We start from the raw sequence: 27,781 nt of genomic DNA, 5'->3' as shown, positions 1-27,781 counted from the left end.
TATTTTTCTCTGCAGGAAAATCCATATCTGTTCACCTATAAAAACAGCAACTACCTCCCAAGGTCCCCTGAGAAGCTTGAGGTATGGAGATGGAGAGGTTTTCTGTGGTTGACACGCATGCAAATGAATCAGGGGCCGTATACCAGGCTGAACCTGTGGAAATGTCCACGTGGTGCTTTATGTCCTGGAACCCCAAGGGCAGGCTGGGTGGATGACGGATCAGGGGTGTGGCTGTCTCCTTGGTGCTTGAAGGAGGTCTCCCCTCACTTTATGAGTGTTTAGTATTTGAGCCAAAAACTGAGGACTAGCCTGGAAGCCCGATCTCTGAGGATTAAGAAAATGCAATTAAGAGAATAACAGTTCTGCAGTTTCATTTTTTGTTTGTTTGTTTTTTTGTTTATTGGAGTGGCATTGGTTCACAAAACCATACAGGTTTCAGCGTTCAAGTGTACAATGTAACAAAACACCATCTTCACACTGTATGGTGCGCCCATCACCCCTAGCAAAGTCTCTCTCCGGCCCCATTTCCCCCTCCCTGGCCACCTCCACCTGCCCCTACCTCCTTTCTCTCTGGCGATTCCCACACTGTTGTCTATGTCTGTGTGTTATGTGTGTATGTGTATGTTTTTTTGCTTAATCTCTTCACCTTCTTTCATCCAGTCCCCCAACCCCCTCCGTCTGACAGCTGTCAGTCTGTTCCCTGTATCCATGCCTGTTTCTATTTTGTTCATCAGTTTAAATTCATCTGAGGCCTTCGTCAGAAGAGAAAGTCAAGAGGAAAGGCCGAGAAATACAGCAAAATCTGCAACCAAACAGTGTGGCGACCAAGAGGCCTCTGACATTAGCTCCCACCTCAAGGGCCACCTCACACTTACTCACATCTTGCTTACTGCTTATCTCCTGACTCTCTGATACTCCGTCAGATTAGACAGGGCACCGGCACTGCTCTGAGGAGCCGAGGCACTTGCAGGCTGATGTCCTCCTCCTCTGGGGACTGATACAGGTTACATCAAATTCAGCCTCGCGCCATCCCTGCCTCCTTATTGTATAAAAGAGGGTGAGGGTTACTCCCGGTGGTGGAGGCAGTGCTGATGGCCGGGGCCTGCCCCACGAAGCCCGAGAAACACAGTGTGGAAGACTCTCTTGCTCATCAACTTGTCCCCGCACCTTCTAACTGTCACCGCAGCAATGAGGACAATCTGAGGGCAGAGAACTGGCTCTGGGTTCCAATCCAGGCTCTTCCACAGACAGGCTCTGTGTCACTGGACAAGGTAGTGAGCGCCTCTGTGCCTTGTTCATTGTGACATGGGAAGCGGTGAAAGTCATAGCCCTACCTCGTGGAGATGTTTTGAAATCGTAACAATAAGTGTAAAGCGTGTGCGGTAGGATAGGCAGGCTATGAGTCCTGTGTATTGCCATTGTTTTCATCTGGTGATAGGGAGTGATACGTTCCTGCAGGTTACAGCTATTGATGACCCACCTGCTCTATACCACTAGGACTCAAGGTCGGTGAGGGCAGGGACTCAGAGCAGGTACCTAGCCATTATTTGCTGAGTGACTAAATGGGTGGGGGGGGGGGGGAAGGATGGATACCAGGCATGGGAGGCAAAAACATCAATAAAATACTCGCTGGTCCTAAGGAACTCAGTCTGGTGGAGCCAAGCAGGAGGGGATACGTCTGTAATCAACGTTTCCGTGAAGCTTTCAGGGAGCAACTAACTGAGGCCGGGAGGATGGAAGGAGACTTCCGGAGACTACCCACCACCTCAGCCCTGAAGGGTGACTGAGGCTGAACCAGGTGGATGGGAATGTGGGGAAATGGAGGGCAGAAAAGGAAAAGGGAGAGTAGAGGTAAGAGCTTGGGCTAAGAGATGGAGGTATGGAGAGCCAAGAGCGTTGGGTCAATTCTTGTGATTTAGAATGACCGGGGACTGCTTAGGCCATGTGAAGAAGGATGGACTTTATGTTGATATGAATACAGAGTAGAAATGTATTTACTATTCAACCAACAAATATTTATGAGCATCTACTGTGTACTGTTCTCGGCTCTGGGGATATAGCAATACCCAAAACAGATTTTTTTAAAAAGCCCTACTTTCTCTGAGAATTTGGGCAGGGGAGTGGCCTGATTTTATTACAGAGAGAGAGAGAGAGAGAGAGAGAGAGAGAGAGAGAGAGAGAGACACACCCCCCCTCGATGCTGGGAAGGAAGCCAGAGGCCTGAGGTGGTGATGCTATGAATACTGGAATGGTCCAGGCAAGAAGAAACAGGCCTGGATGTAGGCTGAGGCAGAGGGACCAGGGAAGAGGGGACAGGTTTGGAAGCATTTGGAGAGGATGTTGTGGGCACCTGAATCTGAGTGTTGAATGAGAGGAAGAAATCTTAAAAGATGGTTGGATTGCTGTATTAAGTAATATTTTCCAATTTTAGATACCCCACTCCTCACCCAATGTCAACATGTCCCACTTCTCCTCTTTCTCTGTGTCTCATTTCAGGTGAGAGATGGAACGGAGATCAGGTGCCCTTCCATGGATCCCTCCGACAAGATTCCCACCTCAGGTACACACTTGAATCAGGTGATTTTTAAGCTCATGTGAGGCCTGGACTCCTCAGAGTAAGAGCAGCCGTAGGGTGACAAGGGCTTTGCACACAGCCTGAGGTGCACCCGAGAGGTTTTTCAAGGACAACAGAATCAGCTCTGCACGTGCAGGCACACCTTGTTTTATTGCGCTGCACAGATGTTGCATTTGTTGCAAATTGAAGGCAATACCTGCCACCAGCAAAAAAGACGATGACTCACTTTATTTCGACACTCGCTTTATTGTGGTGGTCTGGACCCAAACTCGCAATATCTCTGAAGTATGCCTATATATGTGTAAGTTCATGCCTGTGTTTGATTATCCTTTAACTGAAATAAGAGATGATATGATGTGATGTGATAAGATATGATATGTTCTGTTGTGATGTGATGTGATACGGTCAGAAAGCATTTATTAAGCATTAACCGCGTGCCGGGCCGTATTCTGCAGACAGAGAGCTCATGTCGTTGTCCCTGCCATCAAGCCTTGATGAGATGATTTGCTCTCCAAAAAGCAAATCTGTCTGGAAGCAGAAAGAGAAGTAACCAGTCTGCACCCGCTGTCGGGGCGATGTGCCGGACACACCCTCAAGCCCCGCACAGAACGGGAAAACTGTCTTAGAAATGTGCTATTTTTGCTGCTGCCATTTCCAAAATGTTGTTGGATATGAAAATGAGAGTCATGGAATGTTCTAGGCAGAGACCTTGCCACAGAGGGGCTGCCTGAGGTCTGAGCCTTCTCCTCCAGGCCGGCTAGGCTGGGAGTTATGGCTGTGCGTGTGACCATGGGAACTCACAGGTGGGGGGAGGGAGGGGGCCATATGGTGACCCAGGCAACTCCAAACACCAGCCCAGGAGCATTTCCGCAGCAGTGAGATGCGGTCCTGGAGGGTGACTCTGGTTCATTGACTTGTTCACCTGTTCATTCATCGATGAGATGCTTGTTGAGTGCCTCCTACGTGCCCTGCAGGGTAGACAATTAAGTCTGGAGAGGCCGCAGTGTCTAGCAGGAATCTTTCAGGGATGCAAATCTTTGTAGTCAGGTTGCCTCCTTTTGCTGAGTGTTAGTAGAACAAATAAATGCCCTGGCTGTTAGCCTACCTCCCACACATGTCTCAGCCCTGTGCACTCTAATTAAGCCAAATCTTCCCCAAACGTTGGTGTATAACTGGCTCTTGTTCTCTAATGCAGAATAAGGGAATGGATGGTTGAGTTCTCTCTCTCTCTCTCTCTCTCTCTCTCTCTCTCTCTCTCTCTCTCTCTCACACACACACACACACACACACACACACACACACACACTCTCTCACACTTGCTTTTAGTCTTTGACTTTTCCCCCCACACAGTTGGTGACAACCCACTCCTCTTGGTTAGCTTATTAGCAGGATTTTTAGCAGCAGAAATAAGTTACTAGCCTCATATGTAGGCCCTCCTATAGCAAAACCTCAAAGGTGCATGCATATATTCATGTGTCTATGTATAGAGAGAGAAAAGGAGAGGAAGAATGCCCATGTTTTGATAGCCACAGTGAAATGCTATCTTCCTCTCATTAATCTTATCACTCTGCAAGAATGAGCTACAAAGTGTTTTGCAATCTGCCTAGATTATGTTCCTGTCATGACAGTGATAACCAACCAATCCATGAGCGCATATCTCAGCATCTAAAAGCCACATAAAATCTGAACCTCTTCCTCATGCCCTGACCCTGGAGATTGGTGTTCATTGGCACTTGAACATGGAAGTGCCAGACATCTTATGACCTTGAGATCTGAGATACACTGGTGATAGGGGCTATTTGAATAAGCAGATGGGCAGATTTAGGCTGGCTTGCTCTAACCAAGCGGGCGTGGGACGGAAACACTCCCCAGGCGGGGCCTCATGTCTGAGTCCCACCTGGAAAGTGTTATTTAGGCAAATGACCACCACTAACTGGACCACAATGAAAACACACTTCATTGCTGTGCATGATCTATGACTGAACATTTTAAGCACACTTGTGACTTAAAATGGAGTAGGCAAATGGACTTAGCACAGGGCCACATTATTATTTTCCCTTGATAATGATCATCTTTCTGGTGAGGTTGTTCACTTTTCTAGAGATCACGTTTGCAATTTTTAATCAAGATGACGGCATCTGATACATACTTACAACAGGTTATCTTATCTTTATATCCCCAATGATTCAGCACCTGGTAAGAGCCCATACATGTTTGCTGAACTAATCTGAATTATTGAGTACTTCTAATTCAGCAAACCAACAACTTCTCAGAGTGGAAAAAGACATTCAAACCAACTAGACCAAAGTATTTCCTATTCAAACCATTTTTCTGATAAAATAACTGTTTTGCCTTCAGAGTTATTTTCAGAAACCTTTTTTAGTCCCTTTTCTGTTTTTCTTTCGACCCAACCCAGGGATAGCCTAGCTAGCCAAAAGTGATGGTTCAAACTAGGATACTGCCTTCATCAACAGGCCAGGCAGAGCTCCTGGCAGCCAGGATGCCTCACGCTCATTCCATGGGAGCCCACAGGTGATAAACCGCTTCCACTGATCTGTGGGGTTTTGGGTGAGATATATAGGGCTGATGTAATTTTTATAACCAATTGGAATTTGGTAGCCAATGGATGGATGGATGAATGAATGAATGCAAGTCTCTGATTTTTTTCCTCCAGTTTGTTCACATGTACAGTTTGCTAGGTACTATCTCCTGTGGGCTTCACAACTTCATAAACACTTGCATTATTTTACATTATTCCATGGCCCTGTCCCTAACATAGTTGGAATAACTGAGAGAAAAAATCTTGGGGCCTGGTAGATGACTTAAGGTTTTGCCAGTGAGAAAAGGAGTCGCATTTTGCAATGATAAGGAACCAGAGGGACATGGCTCATTGGCTATCTATTGAAGCTAAAGTCAAGCTGTGAATTCCATGCAGAGAGAAAACTTATAGTATTTGGCCCAGCCAGCATGGGTGAGTAGTTGAGTGACAACCTATGAACCAGGAGGTCACAGTTCGATTCCCAGTCAGGGCACATGCCCGGGTTGTGGGGCTTGATCCCCAGTGTGGGGTGTGCAGGAGGCAGCCCTTCAATGATTCTCTCTTATCTTTGAAGTTTCTGTCTCTCTCTCCCTCTCCCTTCTTCTCCGAAATCAATAGAAATAAAATCAATTTTAAAAAAACTGAGAGTATTTGCAAATGGGGATCCACAAAGCTCATTATATGCCACAGTCACCAACAGTATGATTCAGAACAGTTCATTCATTTAAGCCATTGATTCCTTTCTAAGTCCCTGATATTATGTATTTTACCCATTTGGCTAAAATGAGCTACTCAAAAGCTGATATGAAAAATGCCCCAGGGCACAGCACTGAGTGGCCCCTAAGGCTCTTACTTCATTGTGGACCAGCACTTTAATGTCCAGTAGAGACCCTGGAGTTGTCTGTTAGCCACCGCTGCTATGGGTCTTGCAACTTAACCCAGCCCGTGACCAGAAAGTCATGATGCCCCATAGGGAGTAACAGCCTGCTTGTGCCTAGGTGGGACCAGTCTGCTAAGCAAGTTCAAACTCACCCCAAGACATTGGGGTAAATAAGTGTTTCCCTTCCCTGTAGTTTCCATCCAATTAGGCTTGGAGAGCTGTCCGATCCCTGACACAGAGCCCCTTACTTAGCCTGTCTTTGCCCTTAACACTTTCCTTGAGCTCCTACTATGTGCAAGACACATGTTTTGTATAAACTCACACTAAAGCACTTCAAAGGCAGAAAACAAGGACCCCCTCTTGTTCCAGCAGTTTAGCACCATTGAAGAAGTCTTGACATACGTCCCTAAGATCAGAGAGCTTATGGGTTGGGCAGCCCTAGCTAATAATTAGGAGAAAGTGTGTTTCAGAATGGCCCCACTTGGCTAAGTTGTTGGGTTTCACAAAACAAAACTCCAAAGTTCCAAGTCTTTCTCCTGGGTGTAACTCTTCCTGTAAAGAAGGTAGTGTCCCCAATTCTCTACTCTTGCCTAGCCTTGCCTTGCTATGCATCATATTTCCTCATCATTAGGATGGCCTTCAGATAAGAGGTCCCCTGCGAAGAAATCTTGATGAGTTAATGATGTGTTTATCAATTCCTTTCAAGGTGCTGCACAATTTGTACCAGATAATGCTTAGCTAATCATCCCACACAAACATAATCTTATCTCTAAATAGTTCTTTTCCCAAGGAGAGCAATTGATAAGGTGCTTGCTGTGTTTCCAGGCTGTATCTTTGTCATACATGATGATAATAACAAAGCTCAAATCAAGGTCTACAGATATTAAACCAATGATAAGTGTTGGACTCTATCTTAATAAAATCCCAGATAAGTCAAACTCCTCTCACCTAGACTTGGCTCATCTGGTTTCTTATTTCTTACAGGAAATCCTTTATAATGACCAATAGGAGAAATCCCCTCCCCTATCACACATAAATTAATCTGTCTACGTGTGTGTGTGTGTGTGTGTGTATACACACATATATGTATACATGCATGTGTATTTTCTGTCTGCTATAAATTTTGGAGACAGGAATGGTCAGTTTCAGCTGCCTCTTTATCAAATTATAATCTGATTTGGATGCAAGTATATCCATTTCTTCCACATTTGTCACCCCAGAGGTTTCCCCTAACCTTTGCACTTCAGAGTGTTCACAAAATTCACTGCATTACACATTATGGCAACAAGAATATAGTGATTAACTCTCATCAACAGGAGTTAAAATCAACCTTCTAGACCAGCGGTTCTCAACCTGTGGGTCGCGACCCCTTTGGGGATCGAACGACCCATTTGCAGGGGTCGCCTAAGACCATCGGAAAACACATATATAATTACATATTGTTTTTGTGATTAATCACTATGCTTTAATTATGTTCAATTTATACATACATCCTCATATCAGATATTTACATTACGATTCATAACAGTAGCAAAATTACAGTTATGAAGTAGCAATGAAAATAATTTTGTGGTTGGGGGTCACCACAACATGAGGAACTGTATTAAAGGGCTGCGGCATTAGGAAGGTTGGGAACCACTGTTCTAGACTCTGTGGCCTTTTTTTTACCCACAGCCTGGTTTCTTTGAGCAGAGGTCGTTTTGAAGTTCTTAGGCTCAGCCCCTGTGGTGTGTGCTAATGTGTGCAGCTGGCTTTGTGATTTGATATTGTTCTTCTAACACATATCCTTGGGCACACCACAGACCGACTAAATCAGAGACTCAGGGTGGGGACCAACCATCTGCGCTTTAACAAGCTCTCCAGATGGTTGGTGCGTGCTCACATTTGAGGGCCACGAACATATATATTCTGCTTACGCACATTCACAACGATGTATGTGTTAGTGTGCATGCTGTTGTGGGAAGAGTCAGGGACTTGTACTTTTCCAAGGAGAGCAATTCCTCACGGGGGGTAGCAGTTCCCCATCTGCAGACAGCATGGAAGTCAGGTAGACAAGATGTCTCCATGGAAGGAAACAAGACATTGTTTCCACTGAGTGTTAATGCAGCTTCCTCCACAGGTATAATGACACAGCCACGATTTGGATGTTGATGAGTGAAGTGGGCTTTATGTAGTCCAGTTGCGTCAAAAGCCTCTCTTATCTGTGTGTCACTGTATGTTTATAAAGTGACCTGCCAAAGAAGAGCTGTCGAGAGAGCCTCCTTGCACACAAGTTTCTGTTTATCCATTTTAAGCAATGGCTGCTGTAATGATGGGCTTCTTCCCTCTGGGAGTGGGCCCCTCCCTGGTTCCAATGCTGTTAGACTTTCCCAAGGCCTGAGGCTATTTGACAATGTAGCTCAGCCTTGTACCACTAGAGACGAGGGAGGCACATCTAAGAGGAACGTGGAGCTATGGCAAAGTCAGCGTGACTGTGGCACAAGGCACTCTAGGGGAACGGGAGATATTGAGGGTAGTGGGAGGTGAGCTTGTGATTTGAGAGGACAGAGCTACATATGACATAAAGAATCTTAGGTGTGGTCCCCAAAATACACTTGGACTCAGATGCCTACGGGTATAAGGTGAAGGGGTAGATAAATATAGTGCAGGTACTCCCGTGCAAGTTATTCTGTATACAGGGTGGGGCAAAAGTAGGTCTACAGTTGTGAGTGTGCAAAACACAGAACTTATTCTTGTATTAGTATTTATTAATTATCATACTTTCCATAGGAACCCTGTATAGCAAAATTCATGTTTACCAGGCACAAAAGGCCTGTGGCCCTAATCTACTTTTCAACATTATTTTTGTTAGTCTTCTCTACCCATCACTTAACCAAACCGTACAACTATCTGTTCTTCATAGGCACCACATCCATCCTTTATGCTTTCCAGCACCTGCCTGGCTCTCTCTCAATCTCATCTCATAATGTCCCGAGGCTCAGTTCAAACACCACCTTCTCCATGAAGCCTGCTCAGAACCTCCCCTCCACCCCCATCACACCCCTAGGGCGTCAATCACCCCTCAGCTTCAGCACTTCATACCTCTCAGAGTGTTTACCAACCTATCGGTTATTATAACTATGGCTGTTCCCCGTCTCCTCCTTAGCCTGTGAGGGCCTTGAGGCCACCTAACTTTTCTGACCACTGTGTAGTCCCAGGGCACCCGGCCACGGCTTGGTGTTAAACATGTTTGTCATGTGAGTAGACAGCCGCTTAGCCAAGCACAGTACGTGCAACTCGAGAGGTAAAACATAGAGTCAGGCTGTAAAAACCAGTCTGGTGGTTCCTCCAAAAACTAAACATAGTATGATCATATGACCCAGCCATTCCACTCCTAGGTATATATCCGAAATAATGGAAAACAGGCTTTCAAATAAACACTTGTACAGGAATGTTCATAGCAGCGCTGTTCACAGTCACCAGGAGGTGAAAACAAACCCAAATGTCCTTCAAATGATGGACGGATGGACAAACAAAATATGGTATGTCCATACAATAGAACATTATTCAGCCATGAAAAGGAGTGTGGTACTGACACATGCTATAACACGGGCAAACCTGGAAAACATTACGCAAAGTGGAAGAACCAGACACAACTGGCCACATATTGTGCAATGCCATTTGTAGGAAATGCCCAGAAGAGGCAAACCCAGAGACAGGAAGCAGATTAGTGGTTGCCAGGAGCTGGGGGGAGGGAGAGATGGGGAGTGACTGCGAATGGGCACAGGTCTCCTTTGAGGGTAAAAGGTTTTGGAACTCGATAGAGGGGGCTGTTGAGCAACACTGTGAAAGTAGCACTAAATGCCACTGAATTGTTGACTCTAAAATGGTTGATTTTATGTTATATGAATTTCACCTTGATTTTAAAACATAGTGGTGTGAAAGCAGTTCCCCTCTTCACTGCAGAGAAACTGAGCTAATATTTTTAGCAGAATGATAGGAGACTTTACCCCGAATATGACCAGATCCTAGACTAGACTAAGTCAGTGGTTCTCAACCTTGGCTGCACATTAGAATCACCTGGGAATCTTTTTAAAATCCTGATTTCTGGGCCTCACTCGCCCAGAAATCAGGATTTTAAAAAGATTCTCAGCCCTAGCCGGTGTGGCTCACTGGATAGAGTGTTAGCCTGGGGACTGAAGCGTCCCAGGTTCGATTCCGGTCAATGGCATGTACCTTGGTTGCGGGTACATCCCCAGTAGGGGGTGTGCAGGAGGCAGCTGATCAATGCTTCTCTCTCATCGATGTTTCTAACTCTCTATCCCTCTCTCTTCCTCTCTGTAAAAATCAATAAAATAAATTTTTTAAAAAAGATTCCCAGATGATTCTAATGTGCAGCCAAGGTTGAGAACCATGGGATTAAGTGTTGGTCGTGAGCCCACCAGAGTTCCTTCCCTCATCCCCATGTCCGGGGCCACTACACGCCCTAAGGGTGATGCTCACCTGTGGCATCAGGTTTCCTCCAAAGCCAGCAGGCTCCCCTCCAGCAAGCTGGGCCACTCCAGCCCCGAGCCCTGAGCCCAGGTGCCCCGGGGAGGACCCGGCAGTCAGGCCCCCGCCTGCTGCTGCTGACCCTCATGGCAAGGACGGCTCTGAATACCTCTGTCCCAGCTGAACTGCTGTGAAAAACAGGCTTGCTCTCCGTGTTCCTGGGAGATCGTCATTTGTTTGCAGAGGAGACAGGAACCCCGATCTTCCATTCACTCCCACTTGGTTCTCAGTTCACAGGCTGAAGCCCGCGGACATCAAGGTGATCGCAGCCCTGGGCGACTCCATCACGGTGAGTTCCCCTGACTGGAAGGGCCTGCCCTGGGGTCATGGGGCGACCTGGAGAGAAAGCCTCACTCCTGGCTCTTAGGTGTTTCCATCTCAGGTCCTGATCGCCAGTCCCTCTGCATCCCCGCACGCCCTGGGGCCCCGCATTCCTTGCCCACCTGGTTTTCCCACCTGCACCCCACACTCATCCTTCTTCTCCCTACACTGGGACGAAGGAGAGAGCAGGAAGTGGGGGGGGGGGGGGTCCCGGAGGGAGCATCTGTGGCGGAAGTGACCCGGCCCAGGTCATGCAGTGGAGCTGGACCAGGTCCCCCACCTGCGGAGTAGCCGCCCCTCAGAGACCTGGGGCTTTGTCTGTCCATGTGGCAAAGCTAAGGGAGGGGCAGAGAGATGATGAGACTGGAGCAGTGCTGATGGGGGGCGTGGGGTCAGTGGGAGAGAGGCCCCTCTCTGCAGCCTCTCCCTGTGACACCCAGGCCCTACAAAGCGCTATCCCTGAAAAGCCAGCGCAGGTTCTCCCAGAGTCTGCGTGGGGGTCCCAGAGGTTCCCCGACAGAAGCTCCCATTCCACAGCGGCTCATTACCGCGCGGCCAGCTGCTGGTCCAGCTGAGTGTCCCCCTAAGGCCAGCGGGCACCTTCCCTGTCTGTGGCCCGTTCACAGTGCTATTATCTCACTCGTTCTCCTCCACAAAACCCCCTGAAGTCTGACTCTCCTTAAACTTAACCAATGAAGACAGCAACACTGGGAGAGGCCGTCAGTGTCCCCAGCCACTTGGCTTGTGAGTGGCAGGCCAGGACTGGACCCCATCCCGCTACTGCAGCCGCCGCCTCCTGACCCCTCAGTGGCCCTTCACCCCAGTGGCCTATGGCTAATACCCCCCAGGAAGGACGGGCAGGCTGGTTCTCAGCACTGCTTACCCCCCTCCACCGGCCAGGTGTGGCCTGATGTCACCTACCCCCCCCCCCCCCCTTGAAGATGCTCTGGGAACAAGGAGTCATCAGGAATCCCAGCGCTGTTCAGGATTCCCTGGGGAGGCCGCACTGAGTGTGACACACCTGCAGGGGCAGAGGAATTGGGCACCAGAGCAGGGACCCTGGGGGGGGGGGGGTAGGGAAGGGAAGGGGACGAGGGGAGGGGGGGCGCTCTCCAGGAGGCCCCTCCTCCCCAGGCTGCCTGGGAGGCCTTTGGCATGCCCTTGGGCATGGCCTTGCTCAGCAATGGCAGCTTTAGGCGAGGGATGGACACCTGCAGAGACGGTCCCATGAGACGTTCTCTTTTAAGAGACCTTGCTCTTTCGTCAGCCGAGGGGTAGGCACACGGCCTTGCATTTGATGGCTACCCTTTCAGCCGTCTGTGTGAGGCACAGTGATATAAAAGAGCTGTGATATGCTTCCTTTGTGCCAGACTTCACAACTTTTTTTAAATGAAGAAAACAGGCCCCGACATGTGTCCTCTTGGAAAATGGACGCTGCGGCCTCATCCTCAAGCAGCTGGCTTGGTCCGGGCAGGGCTGCTCAGGGTGCGCCGAGCAGTGGGCGACCAGGGGTCCCAGCAGGAGCCACCGCTCGGCTCTGAAACAGGAGCTGTGTGGACTCTGGGTCCGAGAGAGCGCCCCGGCGGTCCGGGCAGAGCAGGTGCGGGCCTCTGGCCGGTGGACAGGGAGACTCACCGCCCTGTTGCTCCCTTCAGGCAGGCAATGGGGCCGGATCCAAGCCTGCGGACGTCTTGGACGTCTTGACTCAGTATCGAGGCCTGTCCTGGAGGTGAGTGTGGGGGTGGCAGGCCTTGAAGACCCCTCCAGGCAGGGCCGGGAGGACCCCTGGGCATCGTAGAAAACCACCTCGTACTTTTCATGAGAAACTTCTGGGTTTGATTCGAGTAAGGTATTCATCAGCTTTCCCAAACCACTGCATTTCCCAAAGCGGGGCCTGGGACCAGGAGGAGTTTGGGGGAGACACTGCGTAAATGTTTGGGGTGGAAAAGCTTCTCTGGCTTCCATTTCTCCCTGTGGGAACTAATCCCAGAAGGAGGCAGTGGGTCTTTGGAACCAGAATGTGTCTGGAACCCTGGCTGCCCAGCTCTGTGCAACCTTGGGCAAGTTACTTGACCTCTCTGAGCTTGTCTCCTCCTCTTTAATGCGGGGATAATAACACTGCCTGAGCACTGTCGCGAGGATTAGAGAGAACTGAAGCTCCCCAGCACAGTGCCTGGCACAAAGTAGGTATAAATGGCAGCTGGCATCCTTATTAAAGGGCCTTCGGTGTACAGATGAGGAAGCAAAGCTCAGAGAAGACAAGTAACCTGTCCAAGGTCACACAGCCAGGTGGTAAAAGAGCGAGAAGTAGAGTAGATGCTCGTTGGCACCTAGCGTGGTGGCTTCCCCCATTGCTTCCCATTCAGCAGGCTTGTTCCTGCCCTGGCTGTTATCAAATCCAAGGAGCAGGGCCTGACGTCTGAGCCTTGAATGCAGGAGAGCACAGGTCTGAGGGTTCCTCAGCCTGGAATCTGGCCTCCCTGGCACCAGCAGGTGTTGAATCCCTGGCATTGTTGCTCATGATGCTGCACAGAGTTAAACCCCACCCACTTTGAGAGCCTTTTAAATGTTCCCAGGCGTACTTGGCAGAGAAAGAAGGAATATGGAGAGCAGGGAATCCAATAAACTCTGGAATGTTGCATGTTTTCATGCCTAGAAACTTTTATTTCCCCAGAATTTTAGAAGTGCTCGGAAGCTGGGTTGCTCTCTAGATTCAGACACCCTTGGAAAACGGGTTTGCCCAAGCCCAAGGGAAAGAGAACGATGAGGGCAACCCTTTTCACTGTATTTTCAGTAATAATAGCAGTGCCCCACCAGTGGCTAGTGGGGCAGGACTGGAGGAGAAGGGGGGAGAAGGGGGTCCACTTGGAACCCTGCCCCCATGCCCACATTCCAAGTTAAAATCGACAAAGTCAGCCATGACCGTTTCTTGTTTAGATGTTCAGGTTTGTGGGGAGAGGGGAGAGAGGAGAGGCATTGCTGTATTCTGGTTTGTTTTTCAAGGTTTTTTACGGAAATCATCAGTAAAAGACAGGCTCCAAGTCCCCAGGGTGTTTCTCAAAAGGTGAAAGGTCTGTCTTGGTAGCGTCTGGGGTGTTTTGGCGTCGCTGGCTTTTTCAACCTTCATTTTCTTTTTTATTCCCACAACAGCGTGGGCGGAGATGGGAACGTCAGCAGCATCACTACCCTGGCCAGTGAGTACTCGCTCCCCCTGGGGTTTCGGGCGGGTGTGCAGTCACCCTGCGCGTGTCTTTAGCGCCCCCTGGTGGCGGCCTCGGGCTTAGCAGAGGACTGGGCGGCAGGAAGCAGCCGCATTCGGCAGGGGGCGCTGCTTCCCCGATGTGGTCGCCTTGCTTTGCTTCTTGAGAGTGATAGAAGCTGGTAGTTTTTCTTTTCTTTTGAGAAATTGTACTATTTGTCCAAGGAAGAGAACACGAGAGAAAAAGAGCTCTCAGGCCAAATCTTAGTGCAAGTTATTGTTAAGAAATGATTCAAGAAAGAAGGAAAGGAAACCCATCTGTGCTATCTATCATTCTGAGCAGAGCAGCTTTCTCTCAGGCACTGATCTGGGCTTGGGCTGCATTAGGCACCACTGCATGCAGACATTGCCTTCCTGTGTGCCGCTTTAGGAAACGCGTATTGCAGCGGTAATAGAGAAGTTACCTCGCTCAGGCTATGCGAACACAGTCGCATTTGGAGCTTGAAGTTTTCTTTAAATTATTTCACCCACAACCTGCTTGTAATGATGTGTTAAAGCCTGACTAGATTCTCTGAAAACCTTGTCTTAGTCATCTTTTTATTCCCCTTTGTGTGTGCACATCACGGTGCTTGTTCTTAAAGACACATGCAATAAATGTTAAAAATGAATTTTTCCCCTTAAAACCTATAGCTAATAATTATACCTGAGGGGAATTTCATCGGTCCCGTTCTCACTTAATCTTCTTGTCATATAGCCCTTTGTAATCTATCTGTAGAAGCTAGGAAATTATTTGAGCTCTAGATCACTAAGAATCTGGTGATAGGGATTGCTTAATCTCCACATAGGCAGGGCTGATTGTGCTTCACATTTGTTATCTGTTTTTGCTATTTTTAAATCCTGTTGAATTTAAGTAGGTACAGTTCTATGGCACAGGGACTCCCTGTCTTCTTTATTTCTAGATCTATACACAAGAGCTATAAATAATCTCCCTATTGCTAGGAGATGGTTTGGGTTGCTTTTATAAGTGTGATTGACTGACTATGAGCTGACCCAGCCTATACAATAGTTTGCTGGGCTCTCTGATTACCATGGTATTATCATGGATCACATGATTGAAAATCAACAGGCTCAAGAGCTTTCACCAAAGTGACTTACAAAGGATTGAGACTATGTCACCCCTCTGGTGGACTCTCCTGACACAGTTAGCCTATGCGAAGGCCATTCAATGGGGGGGGGGGGGGGGGGAAATAGTCCTTTCAATATATGGTACCGGGACAATTGGACAGCTACATGCAAAGGATGATGTTAGACCCCTACCTCACACCATACACAAAAATCAACTCAAAATGAAATACAGACCTAAATGTAAACGCTAAAACTAACTCTTAGAAGAAGATAGAGGAGCAAATCTTCATGACTCTAGGTTAAACAAAACCTTTTTAGATATGGCACCAAAAGCACAAGTGACCAAAAAAAAGAAAAAATAAATATATTGGACAAAAATTAAACACGTTTGTGTTTCAAAGGGAAAAGACAGCCCAAAGAAAGTAAAAGACAACCCAACGAGTGGGAGAAAATATTTGCAAGTTATATATTTGATAAGAAACTGTATCTAGACAATATAAAGAACTCTTATAACTTGGCAATAAAAAGACAACCCAATTAAAGATGGGCAAAGGCAACACTATGGACGTTTTTAATACCATTGAACTGTACACTTAAAAATGGTTACAATGGTAAATTTTATGTTTATTTTACCACAATTTTAAAAAATGGGCAAAGGATTTTAATCCACATTTCTCAAAAAAAAGATATACAAGTGACTAATAAGCATCTGAAAAGATACTCGTTATCAGTGACTCTCAATACAAATCAAACCACACCATTTCACATCCACCAGAATGGCTATAATAAAAATACAGCAAATAATAATAAGTATTTGTGAGGATGTGCAGAAACTGAAACCCTCATATACTGGAACATAAGATGGTACAACATCATTGGAAAAAGATCTGTAAGTTTTTCAAAAGATTAAACAGATATCCAGCAATTCTACTCCTAAGTATATACCCAAGAAAATTCGAGGCAAAACTTGTACATAAATGTTTGTAGCTGCATTATTTGCAATAGCCAAAAAAGTGGAAATATCCAGGTGTTCTTCAGCTCATAAATGAACAAGTAAAATGTGGCCTGTCTGTACAATGGGATATTATTTGGTCATAGAAAGGAATGAAGTGTTGACACCTGCTATATCGTGGGTGAACATTGAAAACATTATACTAAATGAAAGAAGCCAGCCACAAAAGACCTATTGTATTGTATGATTCCTTTTATATGAAATGTCCAGAATAAGTACATTTGTATAGAGAGAAAATAGATTAATGGCTGCCGTAGGTTGGAGGAAATGGAGAGTGACTGGAGGGAGTGGAGGGTTTCAGTTTGGGGTGATGAAAATGGTCTAAGGTTGACTGTGGTCATGGATGCACAACTGTATGAATATACTAAAGCTATTGAACTGTATACTATAAATGGTGTGTGAATTATCTCCATAAAGTTATATATTGGCGGGGGAGGAAAATGCATAAGAGAAGCACTACTCAGACTCACATTTATTCAACAATAATTCATTAAGTAGCTGGGTGTGCTGCCCAGGCTCTGCTTGGCCCTGAATACCCACTGGCGCTTATTAGAGGAATTTGAACATTGCTTTGTGGTCTCCTGAGCATGTCTCTTCCTTGTATTTCCAGACATCCTCCGGGAATTCAACCCTTCCCTGACCGGCTTTTCTGTTGGCACTGGGAAACAAGACAGCCCTGGGGCCTTCCTAAACCAGGCTGTGGCCGGAGCCCGAGCCATGTGAGCAGGGGAGCCGGGAGTGAACGCACAGGTCCTCTGGGGACCTCGTTGGGGGCTTGGCCGAGACTGGGATATATGACAGCTGGGGAGGTTGGTCCAGGGGGAGGGCCTAAGGGTCAAAGCCTGGACGAGATGGGCTTTCTTGGGGTGTCCCTTGCTGTGGGACACAGAAAGCTGCTAGCCTACCTCCAACTCCACCCCAGGAACAAGTTACAGTTGACTCTGATGCCAGGTATATGCTTTGAGCAAATTCCTTTTCTCCTCTGTGAATCTCATGTCCACATAAGACAGTGACCAGAGGAGGGTTCTCTCTAAGGTTCCATTTTTCTTATTTTATTCATCTTTCCTGCCCTCTTCTCTGTCCCTTCCTCAGACATGTTTTTCAGACGTGCTTTCCGGGCTCTGGGCTTTGCAGGCCTATGTCAGGAAGGCGCCCTGGAAAGAAACCTTAGCCATCGGAGTAACCCAAACAGAGTATGATTTCTTCCCCACTTCCCCAGAGTTCTCGGGGCTCTTCCGTGCCAGGAATCCATTTGCCCGCGCACATCCTGAGTTGTAGGGAAGAGTTAGAGGTTGTTATTCCCGTATCACAGAAATGGGAGCACAAAGAGGCCAAGCGGCCTGGACAGATGCATCGTCTCGATGGCATGGCCTGGTGGCTTTGTGCGGTGCAGGGTTGTCCCGGGTTTGATAATCACCCCTTACACCCGTACAGCAGTGCACCAGTCACACGGTGCCTCTGTTTCTCTTATTCCTTGTGTTCCGTACGGTAACTGTGAGAGGGACAAAGCAGAGGGCCAGAAACCCATGTTTTCCTAATGATGACACTGAGACTCAGAGAGGTCAATGAATCACCCCCAAACTCTGGCCCCACATCTGATAACTTCGACGCACAAATGAGGAAATCGGGCCTCAAAGAGGTTACCTGGCTTACCCAGAATTCCTACCCAGGCTGACTGGTACCTAATCTATAGTGACTAAGACCAGGCCAGTTGGGCTAGTAGCTGGGTGAAGGAGGAAGACAGCTCATGTTTCCTGCTAGGCACTGTGCCAGGGACTTTATTGGTGATAATGGTGATGATGATGGTACAAATATTTCAGTGGATTCTGTATAATATGGATGCTCACCATGTGCTGTTCTGAGTTCTGAATGGGCACCGTATTTAGTCTGCCCAGCAATTCTGTGAAGAAGGTATGCTTACCACCCCTCTTACAAAGGAAGGAACTAAGGGTGGGCAAGGTAAGCATTAGCCAAGGTCCCAGAGCTGGCCAGTGGTGGGACCAGCACTCAAACGCATGCTGCCTGGCACTCGTGAGGGCTCTTCCTCCACGGGGCGGCTTTGACCATCTCGCTCACTGCTCCCAGTGACCCTCTAAGATTGGGGATTTGTCTCCATGTTTGCAGGTTTTTTGTTTTGTTGGTTTTTGTTTTGTTTTTAACTAGGAACATAAGTCACATCCCTACAGTTAGCAAGAGGTAACTCAATGTCAAACCCAGATGTGTCTGGCTCAGCTATGTCACCTTGAGGGTGAGGGCCCTTTGAGGCTGAGGTCACGGCAAGAGCCATGCATGACGCGAAACGCTCACATGCAGCCTCCGTTCGCCCTGAGTGAGCTTGGCTGTGGGGAGAGAGTGTGTAATCCAAGCCGCCAATCAGGAGATAAGTCCACCCGCAGACGCCACCTCATCCGTGGAGTGTTCCGCTCATCCATAGACAGGACGCCCCACCCCACCCCCAGCTCTGAGACGGGCATGACCTTCAGTCCAACTTTCCTGCTGTTTCTTTTATTCCTGTCCTCTGCCAAGTCCCCTCCCAGCCCAGCTTCACAGTCCCAGCTTCTTACATGACTTCTTCCTGGGTCTGCCCACAGAGATTTGCCTGATCAGGCCAGGAGGCTGGTGGGCCTGATGAAGAATAACACAGTAAGTCTCGGGGAGGAGCCACCTGGGGCCACCTGAGGTCAGACTTCCCAGAACAGGGCTTGGGCGGGGGAAATCCATGGAGACAGAGAGATTCGGCTTAGGGGGAGGACGTGGAAGTCCAGAAAGTCCACCTTTTGGGAAAAAAAACACACCAATGATTTAGCAGCTACGACCTGTGACCTATGACCTCAGGACCCCAAAACCAAAGAGCAGGAACCGTCAGTGTCCTCTAAACCCTGTGGTGTGTGAGGACCCATCCCTGACAGTGTTCAGCATTTGCGTTTTCCTTGATTTGACCCTGGGGTACGGCATTTACTGGTTTGTTTTCTCTTCATTTCAGAAGATAAATTTCCAGGAAGATTGGAAGGTTATAACCGTGTTTATAGGAGGCAATGACCTCTGTGATTTCTGCAATGATCCGGTAGGTCCCAGGCCCTTAACTCAATGCCTCCCTCGCCCCCCCCCCCCCCCCCCCCCAGGAACGGATTTCCATCCCAGGTGCCTGGAGCAGTGCCTTTGGGTTGGGACTTGGGGCTTGAGGTCTGGCATGGATCCAACCTGGGAATTACCCCCGACCGAGAGGGCATTTACTCCGGGACGAGATTTCAACAGGACGAGCAGCACCGCCGATGAGATAAATCCTGATCAGGTTTTCTGTCGAGGGAGGCTGATCCTGTCGTTCTAGAAATCAAGATAACATTCCAATGCTCCCAAAAAACCTGGCATCTCTTAACAGATCATTGTAAGTCAGCTCCTTTCTACAATGCTGAGCTGCCTCGCCATCTTCGCCTCAGTACTTCCACTTGTATGGGAAAGTTGATTTCCTAATGCAGGCACTTGGGCAAAGTTCAGAGCCCAGTCATTCTGGGATGATGGGAAACCCAGGGGCCAGGCGGCTACCTTGTGGGTGCGGTGCTTCTTCCTGGACTCCCAGATTCTCTGAGCTCCAAGAAACCCCACAAGCCATCCTGGCCAGTCTCCACCCACAACAAAAATGCCTTTCCCAGAATCCAGTTGTTGAACATTTCCAGTGATGGGCAGCTTTTTAACTTGTAAGGTAGCCCTAACTAGTATCCTGAGTCGGTGTAAATTGCTTTACGGTATTCCTTTGTGTTGAGCCCAAATCTACCTGGTGATGTCTGCCTATGCTGGGCAGGCCTCTTCTACACTCAATTCAGCTGACTTTATTTTAAGTAGGTTTTTTTTTGTTTGTTTGTTTTTTTGGTACAAATAATACACACAGAAAACATATCAAAGTACAGAGAAAATAATATTCTCTGTAACCTATTTACAACATCTAGAGACGCCATTGTTAACATTTTGATATGTGTCTAGCATTTTCTGTAAATATGGAGAAAATGCTTTCTTGTTTTCTAAAACTGGTATCAACCTGAAAATATTGTTTGGTAACCTGCTTTTTTTCAGCAGCAACACATTAGGAAGATATTCGCATATCAGCGTTTAATTCTTAGTTGCCATATAGTAGCCCATAATATAGATTGGCCATAATTGGGTACTTAGCTTACGTTACTTCTAATTAGGCCTATTATAAATAACACCAGGATAAACAACCATCTTTATCTCCATCCACAACTATTTCCTGGTGTATATTCTGAGTAGTAAGCTCTCTAAGCAAAAAGATATGTATATTTCCCCCCATGTTTTATTATGAAAATTTCCAAACATGCTGAGAAGCTGAAAGACTGGTGCAGCAATTGCCCATACACCCGCCACAGAGACTGTGCAGTTGTGAATATTGTGCCACGTTAACATATATCTATCCATCTCATTTTGGGGTGACTCTGCACATTTTTGAAGCTCTGTGTACATATTGCCAAATGGCTCCCAGAATGTTTATACCAATTATGCCTATTTCTCCCCATTCCAACCGGCAATGTATGTTATTTAATAACTGCTAATCTGATAAATGAAAAAATTGTATCATTTTCAAATTTTGCATTTATTTACTTTCTAGGTAGGCATATATTTTTATTTCCTTTGTTTGAATCTCTCCTTTTGATAAATTCTATATTATGCCTTTTGGCCATTTTCTGTTAAGGCGTTTATCTTTATTGATTTACAAAAACCCCTTATATCAAGTATACTAACCCTTTTTCAAATATGTTGCCTATTTGTTGTCTCCCAATTAGCTTTGTTTACAGTGTTTTCTGATAAACAGGACTTTTTTTTAATTTCTAGTATCGTTTGCCTGGCACGTATTATATGCCAGGCATGGTACTAGGAGCTAAGCAGACAAGTGAAAACACAGGCTCTGTCCTCAAGAAACTCACATCGTCAGGGGAGGGAGACACAGACAATTCACCATAACATGATGAGGAAACCCCGTGTGTGGTTCTGGTGATACACTGAAGGCAGAACTGCCCTCGGAATTTGGCATGGGGGTGGGAGGAGTGTCAGAGTTCATACAGAGTAGGAGATTTCCCAGCTGGCACTGAAGTCTAGGACATTTGTCAGGCAGAAAAGGGACCCGCTGAGCAAAATTTAGGAAGTGGTGAGTCTTGCGGGTGACCCTGCTCCCCAGGCCCCTCCTTTCCTGGCATCAAAGTCACCGGGGTTGGGGTTTTCAAGCTATGGTGTAAGGGGCCCACAGCGGAGCCCTGGGGCTCTGGGACCGGTGGGGAGGTAGAATCATGGGCCCCCCACCACTTCCCTGCAACTTTGATCTGTTTGGTAGAGCAAGGCTTTTGGTTAGACTTCATTCAGATAGGATGCCACTGCTTTAAAAAGGTTTAAGAACCACATCGAAATCAAGAGAAATAACCACTAAAGTGTGTTTATGCTTGGGAGAGGACTCCTCGGGACCCTCTTCCCCTCCATTGTCTCCTCGAGTGATTTGACTGGGCTGTGGGTTCCCCGGCACGTGAGGCCGGGTGGGGAACCTTTTCTCTGCCATGAGCCATTTGGATATTTATAACACCATTGGCAGGCCATACACAATTAGCAGCTTAAAAATTGGCCGGCTGTCTTTGGTCAAACATTTAATTAACTCACCCCTAATGCCCTGGCAGGGCCAGACCAAATGATTTCTTGGGCCTTATATGGCCCTCGGACCGGACCTTCCCCACCCCTGCCTAAGCAGAAGAGGTCAGGGCAGAGGACCAGAGGATGTGCAAGCTGCAGGGGCTCTTGGAGGTCCTCTGCTCCAACACCCCATTTTTAGGGACCCGGAGATGGGCTGGGCCTTAGCGAAGTGGACCCAGAGCTTTCCATCGCTCCACGCAGGAGAAAGGGTGCTTCCCGCGTAGAAGAACGGGGTCCCGGCCACGATCAGCCTGCGGGCTGTAGGGCTGGTATGGAGGCTGAGGGCCCCAAGGCAAACCTGTGTTCCCGTGTTGCCCATTCTGGCTGAAATATAGGAAGGAGGGGACCCGAGAGAAGGAGCCGCCCTGGTCTGCGTAGAGATTGGGTGACGAATGGTCTTAGATGTTTCCTCTTCCTGCAGGCCCACTATTCCCCCCAGAACTTCACGGACAACATTGGGAAGGCTCTGGACATCCTCCACGCTGAGGTACCGGGGCCGGGTCACGGGCCTCTGAGCAGCTCAACCACAGTTCCCCTTGGGCCTCAGACTAGCCGGGAGGCGGCTCTGGCTTCTGGCTGAGGTGCCTTTTCCAGGTGCCTTTAACCCAGTGGTTCTCAACCTTCCTAATGCCGCGACCCTTTAATACAGTTCTTCATGTTGTGGAGACCCCCAATTTCATTGTTACAAATTGAACATAATGAAAGCATAGTGATTAATCACAAAAACAATATGTAATTATATATGTGTTTTCTGATGGTTTTAGGCGACCCCTGTGAAAGGGTCGTTTGACCCCCAAAGGGGTCATGACCCACAGGTTGAGAACCACTGCTTTAATCGGAGACCAGCATGACCATGCTGTCAGTCCTGGTCCCAGCGGCCTGAACACATGGGTGTCGATGGGGAGGAGGAGGGAGAGGCGGGGATGAAGGAAGCGGATGGGGCCAGATGGAAGGCCGTGGACCTGACAGCCAACAGGGGGACTGCCCGGCCTCCAGCCTCTCAGGGACTGGTCTTGCCTTTGCTCAGGTGCCTCGGGCATTTGTGAACCTGGTGAAGGTGCTGCAGATCGTCAGCCTGAGGGACCTGTACAATGAGAAGAAAGTCTACTGCCCCAGGCTGATCCTCCGGTGAGCTCCTACTCCTGTGCCTGAAAGGGCCATAGCACCCCGAGCAGAAAGTGACTGATGAGTTAGGAAAGCCCAGGGCAGTGTGAGGAGTGCCAGGCCCGCCCCATTTTCTAACCTGACGAGGTCTAATGGAGGAGACTACTGACCCCAGTTTAGAGCTCAGCTCCCCTTGGAATATGCATTTGCAACCCAGCATGCTTCTGCTGTCATGGCAACTCAGGACACCCTCCACCCACCAAGGAGGGAAGAGTTGAGCGTGAGGCACAGAGGGGCCTGTGTGGGCCAGGCTCACTGGGCTCTGCGAGGGCCTACCTTTAAGTGTCTGCAGAGCTCCCCCCCCACCCCCCCACCCAGGGGCCCATCTCTAGGACAGAGGGAGCCTCTGTCTGGCATGGTGCTCCAGGCTGGGTGCTCACAAATGTAGGGTTGTTGTCCCTCAATGGAAGAGCGGGTGCTCCAATCAGAACCAAGAGGGTCCAGAGGACAGAGTCTTCCCCGGAGAGCAGACACCCTGGTCCTAGGAAGCCAAACAGAGGGGTTCCCTCTCTGGTGTCACACGTCTGCGTGACCCTCGGGAACAAGATGTCCTTCTAACCCAAGCACAAACATTTCACTCAGCAGTGCTTCCCACAAGGCCTCCTCCGGACCATCAGCTGAGGTCATGGTGGCTCTGCCCATCCCCCCACTGCCTCCAGCTCTGTACCCCCCTTCTCCCCCAAGCATATCACATGGTAATTATTCATGTGCCTCTCCCCCACAGCCCTGAACTCTGTGTCTGAGTCACTGCTAGCACAGCACAGGGGCTCAGCGGCTGCTGGCTGAATGAATAATTCACAAGGGCCAGGTTTGCTCGTTGAAATGAAAGGGGACTTGGCTGGTCCCCTGAAGATCCGTGCCAAACCTCACCTGGGGGCCCAGACTGCGCAGGTCCCCCAGGAGGCCTGAGGGTGCTGAGAGCAGGAGGGCGGCTGCTGGATGACACACGCCTATTAACACAGCTGGTGTCAGTCGTGCTATTTTCAGCTGCTGACGCATCCGCTGGCTCCCACTTTCTCCAGTCCCTGGGCCACGTGGGGTTCCGTGTTTTCATTCCATTTCAGAGCAGCTCACCCAAGAGTCTCTCTGCCAATCACTGCAGGGCTTTCAGACAGTCAAAGCTGAAGGTTCAGAGGAGGCATTTGCCACGTTTGTTTTCAAATCTGACGGCCAAGTCACCGTCTGTAGGTTAGACAGGCTCAAGGTCACCTTGTCCTGCCTCCTCTCCAGTGTGCTGCCTTCTCTGCTGTTCTGTCTCCGCGGTGGGGCTGAGTCTAGACCAGGGGTGGGCAAACTTTTTGACTCGAGGGCCACAATGGGTTCTTAAACTGGACCGGAGGGCTGGAACAAAAGCATGGATGGAGTGTTTGTGTGAACTAATATAAATTCAAAGTAAACATCATTACATAAAAGGGTACGGTCTTTTTTTTCAATAGTTTTATTCATTTCAAACGGGCCATAGTTTGCCCACGGCTGATCTAGACTGAGCTATCCACACTATTATCACCTTATCCCCCTGGACGAAAATCCCAGATCAGTGCTACAGACTGGACAGAAGCAGTTTAACTAGGAATTAAGGTTCAGACCAGACAGACTGGAGTTCAAGTCCTAGCTCCTACCCTTTACATCCATGTGACCTTGAGAAAATCACCACACTGAGCCTCAGTTTTTTCAACTGTAAAATGGGGACAATGATAATACAACTCCTAGAATAGCTCAAGAGAACTGAACAGGTTAATACCCAGAAGACTCTTAGCACCGGAGCTATTCAATATGCATTAGCCATTATTAGTATCGTTATCACTATTACTATTTAAAGGAGGTGTGCCTTACCTGCACGGCACTGTCCTCAGGCAGTCATGAGGCAACTCAGCTCCGTAAAAATCACTCCTGCAGATGTCAGAAGTGACTATTTCGTCTTCACGAGCAAATCCAGGTCTGGGAGATTTTCTGTTTCATCTGGTGCCGTGGGCAGGTTAGCCACCCAGGGCCCCGTGAGCGTTAGCACAGACCCCTGATACCTCCAAGTCAAACAGGTTCTGAATCTCAGGCCGCCATTTCTGCATCTCGCACTCAGACGGTGACTTGGTGGGGTGGGGCACCCCTTCTGTTTGATCCGCAGGAATTTGTGTCCCTGTGTCCTGAAGTATGAGGATAACTCAACAGAGCTTGCCTCCCTCGTCGAATTGAATAAGAAGTATCAGGTGAGGCGGGAAAGGGCTCTGAGCCGCACAGAGCTGCTGTGCGAGTGGTTGCTCAGGTTGGAAAGAGAATGTGCCAAAGTTATCGGGACCCCGACTGGGCGTGAGGTTACCTCTGACCAGTTTGCGTATTTAAGGACACCCTGCACGGCGGCGGGGACTGTGGTTCCATTTATCTTATCAGCCATAGAGCCAGGCCACCGAGCACACACCACCAAGTCTCAGTTACTTCCAGTTGTCCATGGGGAATGGGTAGGAGCCTCTGACTCCCGGTGGGAAACTCTTTCCACCCAACGGAGTCTGGAAGATTCCATGAGAGGGCATGCATTCCCTGTGTCCCGCCCCCCCTCCCCAGGGGAACAGGTGTTATTGGGGAGCACGAGGAGAAAGAGAGTCAGCAGGTGGTCTCCAGACATCCTGTGAGTTGTTCATTTTAGGCCTTTCCCCATCAAAGCTTTGACCAGAGCAGCTGACTCCCTTGACTCGATCCCGTCTTTCCCCCCAAATTAAGTGTCCAGTCACCCCCCGACCATGGAGAGTGGCTTGCAAACAGCATCCAGAGTGGGCTCGTCCTTCAAGTCCAAGGACTCCTTAGAGTAGAACCACTTCTCTGCAGACCCTTTCGGGAGAGCCACACCTGCCAGGGGTGTCAGGGCTCAGGAGAATGAATCCCTATCTGTCAGGCTCCAACGCCATCGCCCAGCCCTCTGGGTGACTGCCCACTGCACCTCCTCCTCCTCTGTGCACAGGCGCCTGCGTCTCCAAGGCCCGCAGCAGGAGAGGGAAGGCAGCGGAGATTATGGCCAGGAGGGCAAACCTGGTCCAGGTGGGGTTCTTGGGTTCAAGCAACAAAAGCTTGTGTCATTCTGGTTAATTTAATCAGATTTATTATTTCCTCCGAATATCGGAAAGATCTAGAAAGGTAGGGTCAGAGGCCAAGCCACCAGAATCGTGGAATTTTAGGGACCAAACCATAAGAATCAAAATAGGTCAAAGACACCACTGGATGCAGGTGCTACCCTCTGCAGAATGGAGCTTGTGTGCCTCCATCTTTCTGCCACTAGTTTCCAACCCCACGCCTGAGGCGGGAGCATCTATTGGGGACCCCCGGCACATGCTCTTGGCCTGGTTGTGAGGGGCATTGAGAAGCCAGCATCTGCCTTTCTCACCTTCTACAGTGAGCGGCAGGCTGCTGTCTAACAGAGGAGTTTCTCAAACATAGAAAGTGGGTTTAGCCCCACCAACGTGCTCAGTGGTTGAGCGTCACTCTATGAACCCGGAGGTCATGGTTCAATTCCTGGTCAGGGCACACGCCCAGGTTGCAGGCTCCATCCCCAGTAGGGAGCATGCGGGAGGTGGCTATCAATGATTCTCTCTCATCATTGATGTTTCTATCTCTCTCTCCCTCTCCCTTTCTCTCTGAAATCAATAAAAATATATTTTTTTTAAAAACTGGGTTCAGATGCCGGGTAGACAAAAAGAAGAACAATTCACCAAAATTGCCTGCACTGACTTTTCTAGATTGGCCAGCTGTTCCAGGCCTGATCTTGCTACCATTGAGACTCTAACTTAGTATCCTGGAGGAGCTCACAGCTGTGAGGGTCCTCTCTCAGGACCCTTTCCCTCCCTACTTCCAGCAAAAGCGATGGGTTCCCGACACTCTCCCTGGAGACGATCATTGCTATTAGTGCCACCAAGCACCAGGCACTCTAGACACGGTTTCTTTCCTTTCTCGAGATGCATGGTGCCACTGTGAGCCATCGTGGTTCATCCGTGGAGTAACCAGTAGCATTGGAAAGGACGTCAGTGATGGTCCAGGTCTTGCCAATCATCCTCCACTTACAGATGAGGAAATAGAGGTCTAGAGAAGGAAAGCATCTTGCTGAAATCCACCGGCTAGCTAGTGGCATCACACCCTCTGCCTTACTCGAGGCTCTGCTTGTAACCAGGAGACTCCCCTGGGAGGTCAGACTTGAGGCACTCCCAGTACAGGGCTCTCTTTCTGGCTGTCCCTGGGCAAAGAAAGTGCATAGTGTCTTCTGAAGTGACCACACGAATGTTCTCGGGTTTGCAAACCTGACCTCCCTCTGTAGCCAGGGTTTCGGCCCTGAATGGTGAGCACCTGGCAAGCAGTGAGACGGCAGTCTGGCAGGAGCGGGAGCCAGAACTGGGTTAATTGGTCCTCCTGGAACTAAGCCCAAGTGGAAGCTGTGAGAGGAACAGCTTCATTACCTTCCTGGACAGACCTGAGCGGCTCACAGGGGTGTGCAGGCACGGGAGCCCGCATGCTCACACACCACGCACATGTATATAAATAGGCATTAAATGGCCTTGTGGACTCACCTTGGATTTTCTGAACAAATGTAGGACAGAAATAAAGTAAATGTAAGGATTATCCCAACAAGTCATTTAATCAAATATGTACTCCTCCCCAGATTTTAAAATAAATATTTTTTATCGATTCCAGAGAGGAAGGGAAAAGGGGGCGGGAGAGAGAGAGAAAGAGAGAGAAACATCAATGATGAGAGAGAATCATTGACCAGCTGCCTC

The 27,781-nt window shown here is 48.6% G+C and overlaps 1 protein-coding gene across 1 annotated transcript in view; it reads left to right on the top strand.

Moving 5' to 3' along the window:
• The window catches only part of PLB1 (phospholipase B1), a 133,890-nt gene that overhangs the window by 58,090 nt on the left and 48,019 nt on the right, over positions 1-27,781 (top strand). The window contains exons 17-27 of the mRNA XM_036335004.1: positions 16-81; positions 2,497-2,560; positions 10,755-10,813; positions 12,501-12,574; positions 13,996-14,039; positions 16,792-16,900; positions 18,773-18,824; positions 19,165-19,245; positions 22,288-22,353; positions 22,894-22,994; positions 25,153-25,234. Coding sequence (XP_036190897.1) covers positions 16-81; positions 2,497-2,560; positions 10,755-10,813; positions 12,501-12,574; positions 13,996-14,039; positions 16,792-16,900; positions 18,773-18,824; positions 19,165-19,245; positions 22,288-22,353; positions 22,894-22,994; positions 25,153-25,234 — 798 coding nt within the window. The remainder of the gene's footprint in view (positions 1-15; positions 82-2,496; positions 2,561-10,754; positions 10,814-12,500; positions 12,575-13,995; positions 14,040-16,791; positions 16,901-18,772; positions 18,825-19,164; positions 19,246-22,287; positions 22,354-22,893; positions 22,995-25,152; positions 25,235-27,781) is intronic.

The sequence above is a fragment of the Myotis myotis genome, unplaced genomic scaffold (assembly GCF_014108235.1).
Source record: "Myotis myotis isolate mMyoMyo1 unplaced genomic scaffold, mMyoMyo1.p scaffold_m19_p_14, whole genome shotgun sequence".
NCBI classification, from domain to species: domain Eukaryota; kingdom Metazoa; phylum Chordata; class Mammalia; order Chiroptera; family Vespertilionidae; genus Myotis; species Myotis myotis.
The sequence above is the reverse complement of the archived record's forward strand: the minus strand, read 5'-3'. Positions and strand labels throughout refer to the sequence as shown.